The sequence below is a fragment of the Meleagris gallopavo genome, chromosome 4, assembly GCF_905368555.1.
Source record: "Meleagris gallopavo chromosome 4, MGAL_WU_HG_1.1, whole genome shotgun sequence".
Lineage (NCBI taxonomy): Eukaryota > Metazoa > Chordata > Aves > Galliformes > Phasianidae > Meleagris > Meleagris gallopavo.
The window spans coordinates 34,880,838-34,902,878 of NC_139407.1; the positions used below are offsets into that span (position 1 = coordinate 34,880,838).

General features: G+C 38.8%; 2 protein-coding genes across 4 annotated transcripts in view; one reads left to right on the plus strand and one right to left on the minus strand.

The window, feature by feature from the left end:
• METTL14 (methyltransferase 14, N6-adenosine-methyltransferase non-catalytic subunit) overlaps positions 1-19,287 on the minus strand; it is a 52,148-nt gene extending 32,861 nt beyond the window's left edge. The window contains exons 1-5 of the mRNA XM_085222843.1: positions 19,143-19,287; positions 14,715-14,974; positions 14,431-14,549; positions 14,148-14,225; positions 11,468-11,542 (exon numbers count right to left, since the gene is read on the minus strand). The gene's annotated coding sequence lies outside the window, so the exon portion shown is untranslated. The remainder of the gene's footprint in view (positions 1-11,467; positions 11,543-14,147; positions 14,226-14,430; positions 14,550-14,714; positions 14,975-19,142) is intronic.
• The window catches only part of PRSS12 (serine protease 12), a 43,695-nt gene continuing 28,634 nt past the window's right edge, over positions 6,981-22,041 (plus strand). The window contains exons 1-4 of one of the 3 annotated variants that reach the window (XM_085222835.1): positions 6,981-7,884; positions 16,773-16,905; positions 19,117-19,295; positions 21,356-21,506. In XM_085222835.1, the coding sequence (XP_085078961.1) occupies positions 7,539-7,884; positions 16,773-16,905; positions 19,117-19,295; positions 21,356-21,506 (809 nt within the window). In that variant the 5' untranslated portion in view covers positions 6,981-7,538. Of the gene's footprint in view, positions 8,116-16,766; positions 16,906-19,116; positions 19,296-21,355; positions 21,507-22,041 lie in introns of all 3 variants that reach the window. The other 2 variants (XM_085222834.1, XM_010710093.4) reach the window with 2 other exon arrangements.

The window sequence follows — 22,041 nt, forward strand, 5'->3', positions numbered from 1 at the left end:
AAAGTACAGTGTACAAACCAGATTTTTTTTGTTTAAAGTCAACAGCTCCCCATTTTTTCTCTGTTAAATACATGAACCATATGGACCAGATTATATCTGTATAAATATATAGGAGAGAAATGATGGAAAAATGAACATTTTGCTTTACACTTTGATTTGTTGGCCAAATGCCCTCATGATCAGGCTTACGCTGATCAGAAGTGCTGGCTGCTTTTCAATATCAAAAACATTTAAATATCCAAACTCTACATTATGATAAGTATGACTTCATGGACAAAATTATTCCTGCTCCAATAACTATTTATCTTTTCCACCCCTTTTTATCCTTGTTTCATACATTTTAATAAACTAGTTATATATTTGTTTTGTATCAGTAATAATTTATTAAAAGAATATGTACTTGCATTATGCATAATTGTAAAAATACTGCTGTCACTCACCTTATCCTCTCTCATTCCCAGTAAAATAATCTTATGTTAATGAAGATAAACCAAATACTCGATGTGTCACTGGATGCATCTAAGTGTAGCTTTGTACAAAAGTTATTCCTGCATCCCTCTGAAACTCTGGGGAATAAGTCCTATTGAAACATTGTATGGGCATTGCTGTTCAATTTCTTGCAGGAAGGACAATAAGAAATCCTTGCAGGAAATGTTAGAAATGCCTCATTCCACTGCTGCTAGTGGGAAGCTGGCGCTAAGGTTAGGTTAAAGATGAAAATATAAACCAGCCCTGGTCAACTGATCTTTCTATGTTTTGTGATTCTCTTTTCATGAGCATTTACACTTCACAACAGTGAAGAGCAATACTCTGAAACACATATTGTTAAGAAATGTTTTTATTCCAAACAAAGACAATATACCTGCTAACATTCCAGATGTAAATAATCAAAATAGGATTACTTGTGAGAGAACGTACTTAAACAATTGCATTTATAGAGCATCGTTTACCTCAGGAAATTATAGAACATAGAATCACCACCGTTGGAAAAGACCTACAAGATCATCCAGTCCAATCATCTACCTATCACTAATAGTCCTCATTAAACCAACCAAACCTCAACACAACATCTAAATGTTCCTGGAACACCTCCAGGGTCAGTGACTCCACCACCTCCCTGCGCAGCCCACTCCAGTGCCTGACCACTCTTTTGGAAAAGCAATATTTCATCATATATCTCAGCTCTCTGAAACAGTTGTCTTCACTGATAGTGGATGTTTTGAATAAGTAGGGCTTCACCCTATTCTGTGGTAGGCTGGTACAATCTTGGCTGTCTTGTACAGACCGTCTCCGCTTTCTACATGAAAAAAGAATCTGAAATGCATGTTTCGTGATGATGTTTCAAAATGCTTCTCATCTCATCTCCCTTAGAACTAGGCCAAAATATTAAACATTTTAACAAATGTTAAATATTTTAACAAAGGTGCAGACTGCCTATTGATCCTCTTTCCTTTTGAGTGGGTTGTTTCTCCAGCATGAGAGCAGAATGTATCACAGAGCTTCCCTTAAGGGAGAGATTCCCTGCAGCAAGTACCAAAAATTGTATATATACAAGGTAATCACATCAGAAACTAAAGTACCATCTAACCTTAAACTCTTCCAGCAAATCCATAGGAATATTAACAAATAACATTTTCTGTTCCATTCAAAATATCCATAGCCTTTCCTCTTTAAATCTATTTATTTATAGAACCTATGAGATAGATACATTCTGCTAGGTGAGAGCTTACAGCCTGAAATTTTAATCCTGATTTTCCTCTTCAACTTTAGACAGTGGCGTCTATCAAGTTGAAAGAATGCATTTTCTGATTATTACAAAAACACGTTCTTGTACTTTTTCCCAGCTGAACACAAAGATAACACACCTGGTACTTTTCATGTGGAAAATGTTGACTACAACTCAGTAGTTCAGAGGAGCTCTTCCTCACATACACATGATTATCAATATTAAATAGGTGGCTAAGGACATCTTGAGATAAGAGAACTGCAGGAAGATTTTCAACATCACTTTTCTCACTTGTACAAACGCTTGTAGAAAGGACAAATGATAATATAGATTTAGTTAAATTTTGTTTCCCAATACTTAACTGGATGCAGTTTTGCTTTGATACATACTTCACTAATTTTCCTGAAGTGTTTTGCCTTGCTAATTCTAAAATATCTTTAGCAATGAAATGTATTGTCCATACAAATGTACATTTGCACATTTACACAAATCTTAAATTATCAGTCTCTGCATTTAGATAAGATGTGCTTTGCTCATATTAGTTACTCATCTTTTGCCTACTTAAACTGCAACATGCAATGCCAGATTTACTTCTTATTCTAGGCATCAGGAAATAAAGCAGCACCTCTGCTGTATTTACACAGCTGTGCTGGTATATGCCTAATCTTGCATTTTAATCTCACTCCCGACTCAGCCACAGTATTTTTGTGGCATTGCACCCTTGGAATTTGCCAAATGATCCTTCTAGGAGAGGAACATAAAGGTGAGGTTTCTCCTGCTGCAAACACCATCACATTGCCATGGCATGAACAGAACTGTATGTTGTGTATGTATGTTCATGTGTGTGTCTGAAATAGTAGCAGCAGCATGAACAAATTACACCTCTAGTCAAATCAAGATCTAAATACAGTACTCATTAACCTACCTTACATGTGGACACATTACAGTATTTGGATGTGTATGTATTAAGAATGAGGATACTTACTTGAGAACTAAAGCTTATACTGACGGCTTTTTTTTGTTTGTTTGTTTAAAAAAAGTCAAGCAAATATAGCTATATTTCATTGTTATCCAGATAACCATTTTCTCCCGTGGAAAACTGTGATAATTTTAAAACTGTATCTAGTTACTTTGGATGTGTCAAATTATTTCAGTTATCTCAGCATTTTTTTATTTACTACATGAAACAAAAAGTGTTCATTTGTTCTGCATAATTTAATTTATCTTTCAGTTTTAGATGTATTTAATGCCCATCTGTATAATCCATGCATGGCACATGTATACCTACGTACTGAATTGTTCCAGGAAATTATGGTACTTATTGCCTTACAAAATGAATTTTTCTTGTTGTACAAGAAAATATTTAACACTTTAAAAAAGATTTTTCTATGATCTCACTACTTTGTGCACTGCATTATGTGGCAATGGAAACCTCATCAATTACAAGCTGTTCAGTTACATCCTGTATAATGCAGGGTCACCCTATGGACCTTATATATAATTACAGACAAAAGGCCTATTCTTTTCCATATAATCACGAACTCAAATTACTTTTGACTCAGACTTGGCAGGACTACAAATCTCTGCTGCCTGTGTTTAATAAAAAGAATGAGATTACTGAATAAAAATATTTTATGAGACCGCTGACTTACTTATACCCCAAAAACGTTGACTCATCACAGCACCCATTCTGTAGACCATTTTCAAAATGGAAATCTCCTTTGTGTAATGCCTTGCTTTCTCTCCTTCTAATCCTGATTTCAGACCCTGTCTGGCGCTGTTTGATCTCACTCAGTGCCCACTAGGTCATGCACATAAGTTTTGCCATTGATTCCAGTGGTTGATCTATTGGCCCCAGCATACTTGAAGATGTGAAGAAATAATAGTAAGAAATTATTCAGCTAATATTCTGAAAATTATTTCAGTATGTATGATGCCTGGCTGTTTGGCTACATTCTCTACTTGCAATTATTTCCTTCTTATGTATTGGTACTGAAGTTTCCTCTGCATAGCCTGAAGTCAACCCTTGCTCTGATCTTTCACATCTGCATTGCTATTTGACTCTAACCCAGTCATGAGGGAACAGAAGAGTGTTTAGGTGTATCAGTGGCAGTAGGATGGGACTGGCTCAGTTTTTCATTTGTCACTTGTATTTTAACTGAATTCCACCAACAGCTGTAAGTGCTCAGATTTCTAAAACCTATGCTGAGAGTATGCTGTAGGAGTGACTCTAAAATGAAGGTAAGAGGCTTTACTGCATACAGGAAGAGGCTAATCAGTGAATTTTGATATTGATTTAAATAGAAGCAGAATTAGGCTGATTCTTCAGCTGAGTGTCAATGCTTAGTATTAAATATTTTCCAAATGCAAGACTACAGCATTTTTGCAAGTTTAGTCCACAGATCAGGTATCTTTGCTTGTCTGCAAGAACAATTTATTGGAAATCAGTCCCTTTTTGGAAAAAGGAAAAAAAAATTAGTCTAAGTTTACTTCTAACCCTTGGTTACATGAATAATCCATGCTACTGTTGTACTGTGGAAGTGTTCTTTATATTTCTATTTTTCAGGTAATATGATGAATCTATGCACAGAAATGCAGCATGGATTTTTTTTTTTTTAAGTAGTCATATTATAGAGTTCATAATTATGAATTATTTATTATTCATTGTTTTATCAACAGTTCAGTATTTGGGATGTCAAATATCAGCAGAGAAAAAAACAACCAACCCTGTGGAACTCTGTGGAATTGTACATAAATTAAAATCTGTTCTAGAAGGTGATTTCCTACAACTGTCCTCATGGAAGTTTTCAGATACTTAGTACAGATTGGCAAACTGTGGTCACAGAAATTGTGACTTGGCTTCCGTAGAACTGCCATTGATAGGTACTATATCTGTGCATAGGGAGTAAGAGGTGCAATCTAAATACTAAGCATAAGCATTGGAAATGTTTTGCAAAAGGAAGAATTGCTATGGACTTCAGCTGGAGCCAGTTCATCCACTGTAAAGTCTTAATGGATTACTTTCTTTACCAATGTAAAAAGACAAAAGCAAGCCTTTCCATGCAAAAATGTGTATTATTAAACACAGATTACTAACTTTAAATCCCAAATTGCTGCTGAAGGAGTACCACTAGCACGGTTTCCAAAAATGTATTATTTTCCCAATACTTTGTGACAATTTTTTTTTTACAAAAAGTTTATATTCTAATTTCAGGATCAAATCTGTACTACGTTTCCAGATCCACTGAGGCTTTCTGAGGTTTACTTGCTTATTTTCCTAACTGAGCAAACATAAGCTTTTCTTTCTTTTTTGCTTCTAGTTCTGTTTATAAGTGAATTTTAATCAGTTTTGTATAGAAGAACTAAAACAAGGTAACCGAAGAACATCCCATGTTTTTAAAAAAGATCTTTTTAAAAAGGATCCTGTCTGCATCAGGGTAATAAGTCTTTATTTTCCATTGTAAACATATGAAGATAAAGCCTATCCTTAAATTATAATACGGTTTCGTTTTAGACACACTTGTAATTCTCAGCATTATTTTCAATGATATCCAAAAGAATCACAAAGTGATGGTCAGGAAAGTGCTGACCATACATCCTGAGAAAACCAGACTCTATCAGTTACAGTATTTGTTAGAAAAGTCTTGCATACTTAGTATCTTAAATGGAAAATAAACTAAGTCCCTAATTTGAATGCACTCGAGGCCAGGCTGGATGTGGCTCTGGGCAGCTTGGTCTAGTAGTTGGCAACCCTGCCTATGGCAAGGGGGTTGAAACTAGATCATCATTGTGGTTCTTTTCAATCCAGGCCATTCTATGATTCTATGATTTGTAAGTTCTAATAAATGCTTTCTGTAGCATTAGCAACCTCACCTCCTGCTGAAAGCTAAATTATTGTTTTTAAAACAAATTAAGGCTCCTTTCATAAGCAGAGTTTAATGCATGTGAGATTCCTGCAGGCCCACACACCTAGGTGAGAAAAATGAAATCAGAATACATGAATAAGCACCTGAGTCAAAGCTTTGCCTGAAGTGTTTTGCAAGATTCATCACTTTCATCTATTCTCTCCCTCCCATGCTAATCAGCAGATTTCTGTCTCTTCCAGGCTAGAAGGAGGGGGGGGGGGAGGGGGGTAGAAGGAAAGAGCTTAGTTTAGGAAAAATGAAATTTAGCTGTTATTGCAATGCCAAGAAATGTTAGCTAGGCAATGAAGGTAGCCCTAACCAGATAGGCTGAGCATACTTCAATCCTTCCAAAGGATAAAAGTAGCTAACTTGTCACAACAGCAACAAATTTTCAATTAAAACACAGACATAATGAGTTGTTTTCAGGCTAATGTCTTGTACATGTTCTGTTGTTTTTGTTTTTTTGAAAGACAAAATGAACTTTCACCAATTCTAACAGTTTCTAAACTAATGAACGCACATAAGCATAGATGATAACCCAGAAAGAACAAAGAACCTGTGTATAACATCCACACACAAATGCAGTGGACACATGCAGCAGCACAGTTATTGTGCTGCTGTAGAAACCTTAGCGGAGTGTTCTTTAACTATGAGTGATTAAAGTGCCAACTGTATTGCTGCAGTAATACTTTAATCATAGCCCAGTGGAACTAAAACAAATACAAGTGACACCAAACACTAGTCCTTGCTTTTCCTTAGCATTGGAACTCGCTCATATTTATAAACAAAAGCCTTCTGCCCCTTCAGAATATTTTGGAGGCTGCTAAAGAAAGGCCCATGTTTAATGGATGGGACCCATTAAACACATGGGGTCCCTCACATGAAGAAGAAAGCACGCTCCTCTCTCTTTTAGTCATAATGCAAGATTGTGGCAACATTAAGCTCACCCAGATGAGTGCTTCTCAGCCAAAAACATTTGGGTAGAAAATAGATCCTCTGGAGAAGTGAACCTAAAGCCTCACACTACAGACAAGTTGGCAACAAAAGGGTGTGTGCTCCATTAGACAGTCAGACTTGGCAAAATATGAACAGCATCAACAGTGGTAAATTAAAAGTATAGCAAAGAACCCAAGCTGAACAGTGTGAGACAGAGAAAAAATGAACTGCTGGCTGTGCTGGTGGGAGGAGGAATTCAGCAATGATCAGGTCATGCAGAACTCCACAGCGTTTGGGAATAAGCAGATTACCATTCAGAGCACAAGGAACTGGGATAAAATTAAACTCCCCAAGACATCTCTCTTCGCGGCATTTGTTTCCAGCCCTTTTGTTTCCCGCAGACCTCTCAGGGGCTTACCGCACGCTTCTGCCCCTGGCCGCGCTGCGGCTCCGCTGAATCGCTGCCCCTGCCCCAGTCCGCCTGTGCCCGGGCTCCCTCTGCCCTTTGTGAGAGTGTCAGAGAGGTCGGGGGAGCCCTAGCTGAGGGGGCACGGCCTCTGAAGAAGGTGGCTATAGAGAAGTCCCATGCGCGAGGGAGAAGCGGGGGGGAAAAATGCGGCGGGACGGCGGGCAGCAACAAAGTCGAAGGGCGGCGAGGAAACAGGGACGGCGGAGGAGCTGCGGCTGACGGCCGAGCAGGAGGCAGGCTCCGGGCCGGGCTGCGGCCAGCGGGGTGCTCGGGGCGGGTCACGCGCGGGGCCGGGCGGCGTTCGGGAAAGCAGCGGCAGGTAGCGGCACACACCGCGACGGCCGCCCCACTCGCCCTTCCCCCGCGCGCAGGGGAGCCGAGGGGAGGTGGCGGGGAGTGCGCGGCGGGGGGGATTAGCGGGACGCCGCGGCCCCGCCTTCCCCCTTCGCATCCCGGGCACGATGAGAAGGGGAGATGGACGCGAGCCGGCGGGACTGGCACCATGACATTGGCCGGCTTCGTGGTGGCGCTGGTGCTCGGGGCGCTGCCCGGAGTCCGCGGGCCGGGGCAGGTCTCCGCCGGCCTTCCCGCCGCTCGCGCCCCGCCGCAGTCCCCCGGCCCGCCTCCGCCGCATCCCTCCGCCGGCTGCCCCACGGGGCGCTTCGCCGCGCCCCGGCGCCCCTGGCCGACCGCGGCGCCCGCCCTTCCGCGGCGCGGCTCGGCGGGCAGGCTGCCTCGGAGCCGCCGCAGCTCCTGCGCCCCGCCCGGCGGCGGCGGCGGCCGACGCCGGTGCGGCCCTGGGAGCGGCCGGCGCCGGGCGGAGCGGGAGCGCGCCGACTGCGAGCGAGGTGAGCGGGGCAGCGGCGCTCGGGCGGGACGCGGCGGGAGGTGCGCGCGGGGCTCCGCGTCCCGGAGCGCGGCGGTGGCGTCGGCATCCCGCGCGCGGCTCCCTCGCCGCGGTCTTCGAAGGGACTGCGGGTCGAGGGAGGGGACGAACGCCTTTCGCCACGGTGACAGCAAAGAATTTTCTCGTGGTGGTTTTGAACTTTTTCATCGGCAGCTGCACCGGGAAGACGAAGGTACCACGTCATTTTATGCGTTAAGTTATAACTAGGCGATTCGCGTTCAGAAACGGTATCCTAAGCGTTCGGCTAGGTAAGACTGGCATTCCCGTCTTGTAACCGGGTGCACTTCTCTGGGAAGCGGCTTAGTCGCCCTCTCGCTCTCTTTTTACATTTTGAGATAACGGGGTTTGCAAGTTAGCACTAGGGGCTGCGGGCATCTGTGAGCCCGGCCCCTCACAAACCCTCCTAACTGAACTTACTGGCTGCGGTGAAAGTTTTCGATGCATGAGGACTGAGCAGCGATTCCAGCACTTAGCCCTCAGCTTTATAGCTCATCGGCTTTGCCAACCCCCGCAGAGGGGGGTGTTTATTTGCCGACAGGGTTTGAATGACTTTGCTAGAGGGAAACAATTTTTCTGCATCTCTTTGATATTATCTCCTACCGAAGAATTCTGTCCTGTCTGTATCTGTACTAAAAACGGTCACATGTAACTGTTGCAATGAAAATAAGGACTTTCTCCCTTGTTGCCCTTCTCTTCACATATCTTACAATACCTAAAGGTTGGCAAGGGAGTTAGTATTAGTATTAATAATTTTGTTATTGTCAGGGCAGATCGTTCAGATCTTCGAAGAGGACAGATATATTTATCTCCCAGCAATAATCCTAGAAGACCTATCTGTCAGATGCGTAACTGAAAAAATGTAATTTGAACAATGTGATAAATTATATGTATTGGTATAAACCATCACATGAAGAGCACATGGAGGCACCAAGGTCCATGTTGTTTAGCTATGCTTATAAGAAGAAAGCGCCTTCTAAAGCCGTATTCAGAGTCACTGTACTCCTTTGAGAAGACAAAGTGATGTTATGTATTACAGATGTTTCCTGGGAAAGAATACCAGGCAGCTGATGCCATGGTGGAGAAAACAATAACTAGACTAAGATGAAAAGAATGCAGAATATTTCACACCCTTTAACTGGTCTCAGATTGGAAAAGGGTCCCATAGTTGCTTCCCTAATTTAGTCTATCATATTTATAGCTTTTTTTGGAATGTATAGTTTGGTTCCCAAAGAACTCTTAAGGATTTTGGACTCGTATGTCAGAGTCCAAATTAATGTCATACATTAATATGTATCATTTTATTACTAATAGCCCAATTTCACTCCAACTTAATTCTAGAATCCCCTTTAAGTATGGTAAGAACTTGATCAAGTAAAAGATGCTGAAAGTACTATGTGATTTGAGTTTAGCTGTGTCTTCACTCTTTTCAGATTGTTTCTTGTCTTTCCTCTTTGCCCAAGAAAAAGAAAATCCAGGTTAAGGTAGAGGACAGAGCTATTGAACAGTAGGTGATACTTTACAGCTAAAAGGTTCTGCTTCTGTTGGACTCAACAATGAAATCTCAGTGGCTCCAGTGGGCCAAAATCTGTCCAAGAGTCTTTGTGGAGGTGATACCAAAGAATTTCAGAGTACATTAAGTAGCGTAATGTGGAATATGGAAATAAGTCAAGCTATTTTCCCCAAAAAACCATTACTATAACTTTGGTCCTGAAATATGCTCATTTCTCACAAGAAGAGAAGAAATGCAAGTAGGGCTATGTTATGATGCAGTTTTTAGCGAAAGAAGGGCAAACTATCTTCCCATTTCTGTTGTTTTAGTGCATGTGCTGAGGAAACCTGCACTGAGTTTTAGGCACCTGCAATTACTAAATACAATGCTGTGTTCAATGCCTTAACTGTAAATCTCCTGGATTTTCTAGCTTAAATATTATAACTAATGTGCAAAGTTAATTGGCTAAACTTTCTAACTTTGTGCATGTATATATTAAAGTGCTTCATATTTTAACAGTAATGCTGAAAAATAATAAAAAACAAAAACAAAAACAAAAAAACCCAAAAACAAAACAAAAAAAACCCTTTGCAATTATACTAGACAGTATCAGCCTAAATTCAGTTTGTTTAATAGATTTTGGTGTTTCATTTCCTTCCTTCTAAAATGAGAGACATCTGGGTAATATTTCTTATTCATGTCTTGAAAACAAGTAAACCAAATGCAAATATACATAAATTATCATGATTGACCAAGGAAATAATAAGGGAAAATAAATGAGTCTGAGAGTATGCTGTACGAACAACCAGCCTAAGTCCAGCAGAATTTAGTATTATAGGTACTGCTCGTAACAACTTACCTGTGCATATCCTACTCATGCTTCAGAAAAAAAGCCCACAACACACAATGCTTATGGGGCATGTAGCTGCAGTATTCTGCATGATATGTTGTTATAAATCTAATTTAAAGCTCTTTGAGTAAGTTAACTATTTTTCTTCATTTTACAAAGAGGAAACAATAAAAGAAGGGGTAAATGTCTTGCCTGTGGTCACAGTACTAATCAGTGTCAGAAATGGAACTAAAGCACACATCTTCAGAATATCCAGACTTTCCATTTAAATCTCTTTCATCACAAGTGATTCCACTAGTGCCAATCAAATAATGCTTCACTAATGCTTCCAGGCAGGTGATGGAATGTATTATGGGACCTTGATGGAAGGTATTATGGGACTTTCGTGTTTCTTAATAGCATAGGGTTAAAGAAAAAATTAAGCGTCTATTTTTGTCTTCTATGGTTGAAGCAGCTCTTCTGGAACCATTCTTCTTAATGCTGCACAGCATGAGACCTCCTAATTTTCTACAGCTCTGTACCATATAATACAATTGCAGTCCTTTAGAGCTTGTTACAGTCCTAAAATTTCAATTTACTTTTTACAAAGCCTTAAGCCATTGATCATTGATATGATGAACCTCACTGCTGCAGAAGAACCAATTCAGCACGCTGCACGCTGAGTACATATAATATTTATGAAACTTCTAATATAATGTTCTCTGAGTATGCAGTAATGCTATGTACTAAAGTTCTCATCTTGGATCTTTAAAAGTAGTCCTGACAAATGCATCATTTTTCAAGGTTAAACTACCAAGAGAAAGCAGTTATAATTTTAGACTGAGAGCAGGGCTTAGGAAAGTGGTGGATAACAGCACCACTTACAGAGAGCAGCACCCATAGTTTTGCTGAAGTCAACAGGGATAATTTCTTTGATTTCAGCTAGGCCTGACGCCAGAAGGGAAGAAGGCATCCATCGATTTGAACTGGTGTTAGATTGAGCCTAGAATGCAGATAGATTTATTTTTTTTTCCAAATACCTCATGTAAACCAATAAATTCAATTCATTCTGAAGCTGGGACAGACTCATAGTATTCTGAATCATCTGCTAGTGTTCAGAAATACTACAACTTGTTATATAGTTATGTAGAATATAGAGCATGTATCAATGGGACATTCTCATTCTTAGTATTAATTTGCACCTACCTAATTGACTCAGAGGCAACAGAGATGGAATATCAGTGCAGAGCCTTTCTGTGGCACTGTCCCACGCTGTAACACCTTGCAAAAGCAAGCAGAAATAATATTTGCTGTTTTTACAAATTTCCAGAATTGGAATACTACTTTTGCTTTTCTGCAGACCTCTAACTTGAGGTGCACGTAGTACCAGAGGGCAAAGCACAAGAAACATCTACTTTTGATCACTCTTTTGAAAATCTGCATTTCCAGCCAAGCTACAAATCTTTGAACACAGGTGTTTACAAGGAAAATACTGGTACACTTTCACCATAAACACCATAAACCCTACTACTGCAGTACTTAAAGCAGGAGTGGAAGTGATTCTCATTCTTTGTAGAAAACAAAATAGGGTTTGAAGTCACCCAGCATTTCTAGACGTGGGAGTGACATAGCAGAAGAGGGCAAAGGACCACTCATGCTGTTTACAGCACAATTCCTTTAAAGCACTTCTCCTTTTTAGAGTTAATTAAAAGTCTGCTGGGTGGTTTTCCTCTGCCTTTTTTTTTTTTTTTTTTAATTACTCTATGTCTCAGCTTGTGCCTATATGGCAGGTGTTGCAGAGCAAGTCTCAGCAGTACTCACTAGATATCCTTACTTTCTTCCATTTCCATAACTTAATCTCTTTTAAACAGTGATAGCAGATGGGAAAGATTCAGTCTTGCGCACATACTAGAGCATCTAAAATTACTAGACTGTGTGTAAACAACATGAATTGACCATCAGTAGTCTTGGGTAAAATATAATTAAAAGAAATGCATACATTTCTGAGTGTATGTAAATGAGCGTGCTTCTGTGAAGATGTTAGATAAGTATTCTTCAAATAGGGCTGAATGAACACTGTTCACAATATGTGTCCTAGAGCTGATTAGTAGGCCTGCTTTGTGCTTCTTTGCCCTTGTCTCTAACTCTCCTGTGGTCAGTGCATCCCTCTCTGAGGGGCTCCTTCATTTTTGTGACTAGTGCTGAGAAGAGTATTGAGAGCCATGGGCAGGATCCTAGTACTCAATGGACAAGGGAAGAACCAGTCATCTATTTGGACTTCAGTAAGTAAGGCCTTTGACACAGTACTCCACAACATCCTGCTGTCCAAATTGGAAATATATGAATTTGATGGGTAGACTGTTTGATGGACGAAGAACTGGCTGCAGGATCCAGTCTGAAGAGCGGTGGTCAATGGCTCAGTGTCTGGATGGAGACTGGTAACAAGTGGTGTCCCACAGGGGTTGGTGCTGGGGCTGATACTCTTTAATATCTTCATCAGTGACACTGACAGTGGGGTCGAGTGCACCCTCAGCAAGTTTGCTGATGACACCAAGCTGTGGGGTGCAATCAACAAACCAGAGGGATGAGATGCCATTCAGAGCGACCTAGACAGGGTTAAGCAGTGGGCCCAGGTGAACGTCACGAGGGTCAACAAATCCAAGTGCAATATCTTGCACCTGAGTCAAGGAAACCCCCATTACCAATACACACTGGGGGATGAAAGGATTGAGAATAGCCCTGTCGAAAAAGACCTGGGAGTATTGGTGGATGTGGATGGCAAGCTGGACATGAACCAGTAATGCGCCCACACAGCTCAGAAAGTCAATCATATCCTGAGCTGCATCAAAAGAAGCATGACCAGCAGGCTGAGAGAGGTGATTCTGCCCCTCTGTACTGTGCTTGAGGCCTCACCTGGAGTACTGTGTCCAGATGTGGAGTCCTCAGTACAGGAGAGACATAGACCTGTTGGAGAGTGTCCAGAGAAGGGCCACAAAAATGATCCATAGAATGGAACACCTATCCTATGAGGACAGGCTGAGAGAGCTGGGGCTGTTCAGCTTGGAGAAGAGAAGGCTGTAAGGTGACGTTGATAGTGGCCTTTCAGTATCTAAAAAGGAGCTACAGGAAAGAAGGCGACAGACTCTTTAGCAGGGTCTGTGGTGACAGAACAATGGGAAATGGCTTCATGCTCAGGGAGGGTAGATTTAGGTTAGATATAAAGAAACAATATTTTACAGTGAGGGTAGCGAGGCACTAGAATAGGTTACCTAGTGTTGTGGTTGATGCCCGGGCCCTGGAGACTTTCAAAGTGAGGCTGTATCAGGCCCTAGGCAACCTGATTTAGCTATGGTGTCCCTCGTCACTGCAGGGGAGTTGGACCAGATGGCCTTCAGCGGTCCCTTCCAACACTAAGGACTCTATGATTCTATTATTCTAATTCTATTAGAATTAGAATATTCTAATTCTATTATTGATCAGCTTGCAATTCCCTAAGATCAACCTACCGAACCTACTGAAGCACAATGATATATTTTAAATTCTGTTATGTTTTATGAGGTATCCATTTTACTGTAATTAATTTATCTCGTGATCCAGTAAAATAACTGCCAGTAGTCCAAATACCACAACATTCTGAATAAGCTACAGAATAAGTTACCTTTGTCTCAGTAATTTGCTATTTGATTTGCTTGCTATGTAATTATGACTTATGCTAATACATACTCAAGCATATATGAAACACATAGAATATTGTATCATTTACTTTCATTGGATTCTGCTAAAATACTGAGCAAGAACTGGACTGAACTTAGAAAAATACTAAGCCACCCTTCAGAGACTTTTCAATTCTTTGTTTAAAAAAAAGGGGGGGAACGGGACTACTTACTGTTTTGCTTGAGGAGTGAATGCTAGATTTTGCCATGGGTAGTTTAGGTTAAGTACAGCTGTAGGTATCAAGACCATCCTAGAAGAAGAGTAGTGAGTCAGTGTAAACCAGCATGTTAAAATTAGTTTTATTATACCATATGTTCAGTTAACTCTAATAAAGATCAGACATATTAAAAGGTTTTATGTTAGCTACCTGTAAGAAAAGGCTTTCTCTTTATTTCTCTCTAGATTAAATTACAGTTGTCAATCAATAATATTTTAAATTTGTTAAAAAAAACTACCTTTAATAACAATCTTGTGTATCTGGTTCTTCATTGTATTTTCTTGTGAGACAAACACAGGTCAGTTATGTATGTTGCTATCATTCATAAAATGCTGGTATTCCTAAGCAGCTGCAAATCTGCAGTAAAAAGGCAAATCAGAATATTTTATTGAGATATTACATATTTTTGTTTTTTTTTTTTTAAATCCCTCATTCATTAATATTTTCTCCTAGGTCTTGTCTCACAGAAATAAGATTCAGTCCCTTCCAATCATTTTCCCTTCCTTACCTACTAATACCCACCTCAGTAGGGAGCAGAAGTCACCCAGAGTTCTCTGGGGGAGCTGGCAGCAGGGTAAAGTCTGTTTTCTTTGTTTAACAGTACATGTCCTGTACAGATCTTTGTGCTTTTTAGACTTCTTTCATGAGTTGTCTATCAGACAGGCAAAGGATTTCCTATTTGGTTTTAATCTTTGGGAAAAGACATGTTGATGTGCAGAATCTTGTATCATCTTTTATTCTGTGTACAAGAATAATTTTTTCCAGTATTGTCTCTGGGAATTCTGCAGAAATAGAAAGAGCAATGAGCCATGTTCTGCCATGGAAATCATAGAAGATAGTTTTATTCTTTTAGTTTTACTCTTCAAGTACTCCTTTATCTAAGTATTTTCATAGATATATTGTGTAATGTGTACTTAGGAAACTCTGCATTAATACAATAATTGTGCAGGACCTTAAGCAATCATGTACAAAAATAAACTAATTTTTGAGGGTGACATATTCACACTTTCTGGAATGCCAGAAATCACTTTTCTATGACTAAAACTGATGTTTAAATTGATAACAATAGTCTACACAAAAGTCAAGTGAAGAGCAGAAATAAATAACATTCCTGAACCTGTCTGTATGTGACAGAAAAGCATGAAGATTAAAAATATAAACACAAAAGAACAAGGAGCAGTATTGCTTTACTGTTGCTATAATTAAGCCATTTATAGTCCTCTATACTGAATGATAGCATACACTGTAACATGAGTTGAATAACTTTTGTTTGTAATTGATTGTAGATTAAGTACTGCTGAGAAAATAGAAGGCAAAAGGAACACACAAAATCAAGTTTGAGGTTAACTAATTCCTCGAGTCCTTTGGCAGTCATTTGACTTGGTGGTTTTATAAACTGCACTGAAATAAATTAAAACCAGAACACGCTCTGTGTGAAAGCTGAGAAGAAAAGGTAGATCTACCTATTATTATTATTATTATTATTATTATTATTATTATTATTATTATTATATACACATACATGAACACATCACACGTACAAGGAGGGCAGGCACAAACACTGACTTAACTCTCTTACTGCTAAAAACCCTGCAAGCTGGATGATGATGTAGCTTCTGATTTTAAGTAGATCACAGACGAGAGGCAGATGGATTAACTGAGATTTCAGGCAATATTAATGCATGCAATTAGGTTATGTTTTATAATTTATCAGAAATGTATTCTTTCTTGTTGAAGTACTGTTCTGATTCTGTAGAGTTACATCTATAACCAACTTTTTGGCGACATTCAATTGCAGATGCATCTTGCACCTCAAATACAAATACTGTAATATAAGAATGCAAAATCTATTAATTTATTGGATTTGTCTGTTGTTGCTCCAAGAAACACTCTTCTTTTTTTTCCCACTTCTTTTAGAAAATTCCTAATGCGTTTAGTTTGTTTTGTCTGAGAATTTGCTAAAGACCCTTCATGAATTAATATAACATCATCAAGTGTTTTTCTATCTGAGAACAAGTCTGAACAAATGCATTCTTTGGCTAAAATAAACTACTGACATCCACGACAAGCATAATATTACATGGGTCAGAGCAAAAGCTATTTTTTTATTTTATCCATGTGGTTGTTTTCTGATTCTTTTAAGCTGGATTGAATTATGTGGAAGATAAAAACATACCACTCATATAAATTTTGCTCACTTGGGTAGAGGTAAACACATCTAAATATTTATGCAGTCTGTACATACTTTGTTTTGGTGGTTAGAACTTACTAACTAAGCTGGAGCATCAGAAGAATCAGAAAAGTGATGTAGCTTCAGTGTAAAAAGCAAAATGTATTCCCTATGTAAGGAATAAAGTTATCTGCTGTTGTGTATTACTGTATAAGAATGTTAGACATGCCAGAGTCCTTCTTAGAAGCAGCTTAACCAAAGAATGCAAAATAAGATAGTAGTACTTGAAACAAAAATTCATTCTGCAGAGGGAAAAAAGAGATTCAGAATCCAGTAGTTGGATAAATTATCTGAGACATGGAGCATCTTGGAGACCTTTTTTTTTTGTTGTGTTCTTTTTTAAGCATCAGTGAGACTCCAAGGTGGCAAGAATGAGTTTGAAGGTACAGTGGAGGTTTATTTGAATGGAGTCTGGGGAACAATCTGTGGCAGCCACTGGGACAATAATGATGCAACGGTCATATGTCGACAGCTTGCACTTGGGTAAGTTTTTGTCTGGGTGAAAATTAGTTGACATACTTTAATGACATTACAGTATAAAGGGGAATCTTTTGGTTCCTTCAATTATGTTGTATTTCAAAGAGGTCATTGTGAAAATTAGTATTTTGTTTGAAAGCTGTATGTGGGATCTGAAAAAGAGTGGAGGGAGCTAGATGCTGTACTTTCAAAGTTAAACAACTTCTGCTTTAGTAAACATCCAGATATCCATGAGGAGAGAAATATGAGGTCTGATCCTAATGTTGCATATCTAAGTGTCAATTAAGAGTAGCTCTTTAATTTACTGAATCTTTAAAAATGTAGATGTGGTCAGAATTTGCTTCTTCATGGCTTCTTATCACAGGAATATTCCCTATTCCCAGGAGCACTGTGTTACCCTGGTAATAATCCATTATATTCTGCCAAAAGACAGCTAGGACTCATCCTAGATTTTTCGGAAATGGGGTATTTTTGTTGTACTATCTTCATACAACTAACTAATCTGTATGGTTTACTTCTAGTGTTACACATTGATAACTAAACCTAAAACCAGACAAATTTTGTGGCTTTACATTTTCATGAAAACGCTTTACAGTCATGGTAATATCACAGAGGTTGAAAATCTGTGCATTGTGCTAACAGCTCACTGTTCTTATTGACCAGTATTTCCCATGGCTGTCAAAGTGGATTTGATCAACAGGACCCTTCACCGTAATTTGGTCATTAGCTCTACATAACGCCTATAGCAATGCTGCAGTTGATATAGTAAGGTGGAACTGAGGAAAAGAAGAAAATGCCCATATCCACAGGAAGTTTTAAAAATAAAATGCAATTTCAGCTTCTAGAAAATCAATGTCATCTAAGCTAGGCAAAGCCATTATTTGACTACCCTCCTCCCTTGCTACTCCATTCAGTTCGTAGTTTCTCAATAAGCCCCCAAATAGAGCTAGTTAATTGCCTTTCTAACATTTCTTACGTTACATATCAAAGGAGTGATTACATTTGCTACAAGCAGCAGGGGGCGAGTACACCATACTTGCATTGTGGCATTCTTAATGATTATTTTACTTTTAAGACTGCAAGCCAGAACAAAATGTAGGCTGTTTTATAACATTCAATTCTAATCTGGACACACCATGCCAACTTAAAAAAATATGAGGATTAGATGGGATAAAAGTTTAGCCATCTGGAGGCTGTGATTTTGCTTATGACTTGAGCTGTCTACATGCAATGTCTCCTTTCCTCATTTTAATTTATCTTTGCCATCCATACCCATACCTATACCATTCGAATAAACGTTTCAGTTGAACAAGACCCTTATTAGAAAAGTAGTTCAGTGGTATGTGTGAATGGCTCAGTCTTTTCAATAGAAATGACTTGAATCTGAATCCAGGCCAAAAATACCCAAACAAATAGTAGTTGAAACTTTTTATTTATGCTCTGTTGAGTGTTTGATAGAAATTTGGATCTGTATACCACAAGGTGAATTCAGTAGGTATTGCCAATGTTCTTCAGGTCCTTCCATTTTTCTGCTCCTTTTGCTTTTACAATACTTGGATGTTGTTTTTAAATTGTTTTTATTGGGTATTAGATGGGAGATAAGAAAATTCAGAACAGTTTCTTTGGATTCAGTCTGGGAAGGAAAGGAAGCTGTTTATAAAAGTTCAGGGTGATGGAGGGTTGGATGGATAGATGGACAGTCAGATGGGAATGGCTGAATGGACAATAATGGACGTGAGAATGAGCTAATGCAGTGTGAGGTGATTTCACTGCCCCATGGTCATAACTATATATGCCACGCACATGTGCTGAGCAGTGACTAGTGTTAATGGAACACAGGAGAGGAGAAAAATGAAAGGTTCTTGGCATTATCTGTCATGGGATGATACTACAGTTTACCTGTGGAGTGTGGAAGGAACTGCTGCACTGATTTTTGCTGTCAAGAACTGGGAGGAGTGTGGCTGGCCCTGTGAGGGCATAGGCCACTGTACTACAATATTCCACAACTAAATGGCAAGATCTGGGTTAGTCTGTAACTGCTTTGTGCAGAAGACTGCCCTGAACTGTAAGAAAATGTGATGACTTTACACTGTTAAGGAATGCTCTTTCTTTTCTACCCCAAAGTTTTTAGTGAGAACCAGGAATGAATAGATTTCACAGATGTTTCACTCCCTTTCCACTCAACTCAAATATCCTACCTGATTATTTTTCTTACAGTGAAAAAGGTACATCAAAACACATACCATTTTCTGAACTGGGCCTTATTCCTGTCTACTGGAGTGAAGTGCGTTGTCGTGGTGATGAAGAAAATATACTGTTATGTGAAAAAGACATCTGGCAGGATGGAATATGTCCTCAAAACACAGCAGCTGCTGTTACATGTAGCTCTTCCCTAGGTAAAAAACAAAAACAAAACATATGGTTTGGCTAACTCTTTACCTTATTTAAATGCAAGTAATAATAATCAATCATTATAAAATTAGAAAAAGAAAACCTTTCTATAGACTTTTTGGTCCAGGAAATTAAACAGATTGACTCATAGCACCATTAATTATTTCAAATTTCTCTATGTTATGCAAGCTTCAATTAGCAGAACCGCCTTTTACCATTCCATAATCAAGAAGCAAAATGTTGCTTTGAGATCCAGGTTGTGAGGAAGGGTAAAGCAGAAATGGACCTCTGGCTTTAAAAGTAGGATTGTTTCCCCCACATTTTTTACTTACTTAAAAAAAATATATATTTATTATTAGTAGTAGTAGTAGTTAGCTACAAAAGCAACATTTCAATTTGTTAGTTTTTCATGAGCAACAGGGAAGGACATCACTTTCACACAGAGATTAAACCTGACTTTGGTAGAGAAGTGTCTGATGAATGTTGACCTTACATTCTGTGAATGTGGCTGTCACTGCAAAAGGACAGCCTATTTATTGTGTACACTTAAAACAACAGGTCTGACGTCTCCTACCAGTAGATCGCTACTTTACACAAGTCAATGATATTACCAAAAAAATGTATTAATAATGCTTTTAAGATATTTCAGGTTATTTTAACTGACACGATAAACAGTATCTAAGTAGGCAGTTATGCTGTTAGATTTAAGATACTGCTGACTTTAAGGATGACTCTGCTGGCAGAGACATTCTCTTCAGTTGTAACCAAAACATATTGTATGGCTGCTCCCAGCACTGTGCTTCCTTTCTTCCCCTACTTGCATTCCTATCCAAAAGCAGACACACTTATGTCCTACAACTCTGCTATTCATAAGGAATTTCAATAAATTACTTAGAAAAACATAATTTTATTCTTAATTTAGAAAACTGTAGTATAGGTGGAAGATGAATCCTTTTTAACCTAGGAAAGAAGATGAAGAATCATACCAAAAGGAACAGTTTTGCCTAAAGAAACTGAAATTTATGAATTAGTAAATTTTACTCCTAGATCATAAGACTTGCTTTCTGCTTATAGATATTTTCACTGGAAAAGCTTATTTGGCTCAGATAAATTTCCCAAAGACATTTTATCCATGTCACTAATGCTGAAAGGAAGCTTATCAGTTCTTTAGAGCTCAGGATATGGGATATCTGAATTTAATTAAATCAATCCTGAGGTTCAGCTGATTAGATGGAGTTTCCTGAAATTGCCTGTTTTGTAGGTTCTACCAGCAGTAGCCTTTTTAATGAATATAGTTTAATTAACTTCAAAACAAAACAAGAAAAACCAACAAAAATAAACATATTTAGATTTCATATGGGTGAGATATTATGATGGACTCAGAGAAATTCCCTCCTTTCTCTTTTTTTTCAGTCACAAAATAACATTAATTGGTTGGAAAGCTTACACAAAAAGTGAATCATACTGTGAATCATTCACATGTTAGATATGATGAAACTTTAACCTTTTAAATACAAAATTGACTATTTTTTATATGGTTTTAAGCTGTTTCTATTATAGTTTTCTGCAGAAGTGATGCTTCCAAGAAAATCTCCTGCTGGACAGAAAAAGACTAATTTTTTGAAAAAGCCAAAACATGAGGGTTAAATTCTACCTCTATGGAAACTAAATAATTTTTTGCCTCTTATTTACAAATTTTGCCCCCTGGGATTAAGCTTGTACAGAATTGACTTTGCCTTACTGGTAGAAATGCAATTCCACTGCTCAAGTGTAGTATTTGGTCTTATGGTTCAAAGTGTTTGTGAACATTTTGACACCAAAGTAACTCAGATCAGCATAGCTTCTTGTTTGTAAAGTATTTTTCATCTCCAGAGAGTGGACCTTAGAGGAACAAATTTCTAGCAAGTTTGATTTCTGGTTTCTCACAGAATTAAAAAAACTAATTGTAGTTCGTGAGCAACATCACTGAAACCACTAAGCTGTCTTTTTTTTTTTCTTTTTTTTTTTTTTCTTTACCATCAGAATAACAAAGTGACCATTTCCTATATTCCCTATTTGATCATAGCCTCTGTCTTTATTCCAATCCGACTGGCTGGTGGGAACAAGGCTTACGAAGGAAGAGTAGAAGTCTACCATGCTGGCCAGTGGGGGACTGTCTGTGACGATCAGTGGGATGATGCAGATGCTGAAGTTGTCTGCCGGCAGCTTGGCCTTGGGTTTGTTTTACTACATATTTTCTACTCCAGCAGCAAAGCAGAATAGATAATAAGACACATAGCCTAGAGTTTTCAAAAGATGCTCCTTTAAAATTGCACTAATACTTTGAAGCATGAACAACACATGTTTTTGGAAGGGTCAGGTACAGTGCCAATACTTTCAAGTCTCTAGAACTCTAGAACACTAGATCTACTGGATCCAGTCCTCAGTGGCAAATGATAGATATGGCATATGATGTAAATATGAAACAATAAGATAGACAAAGGATCTTTCTTGGAATAAATTTTGAGTCTTTAGTGAACATTCACTACAATTATAGTAAAATTACAATCAAAAACCTTAGGTGAATATGAGGAGGTTGCTTGTGGTATTGAAATCTTTACATCCACGCTACTGAAAAGTCTAACAATCACTTTGCTTTGGAGCAAGAGCACTGCTTAGTCGGAAAGACGTGCTCTTTGGCATGCCTATGAGAATCAAGGTTTACGCCATAAGTCTCAGAAAACTGTCAGTTGGCAAGGCCTAAGTAGATAC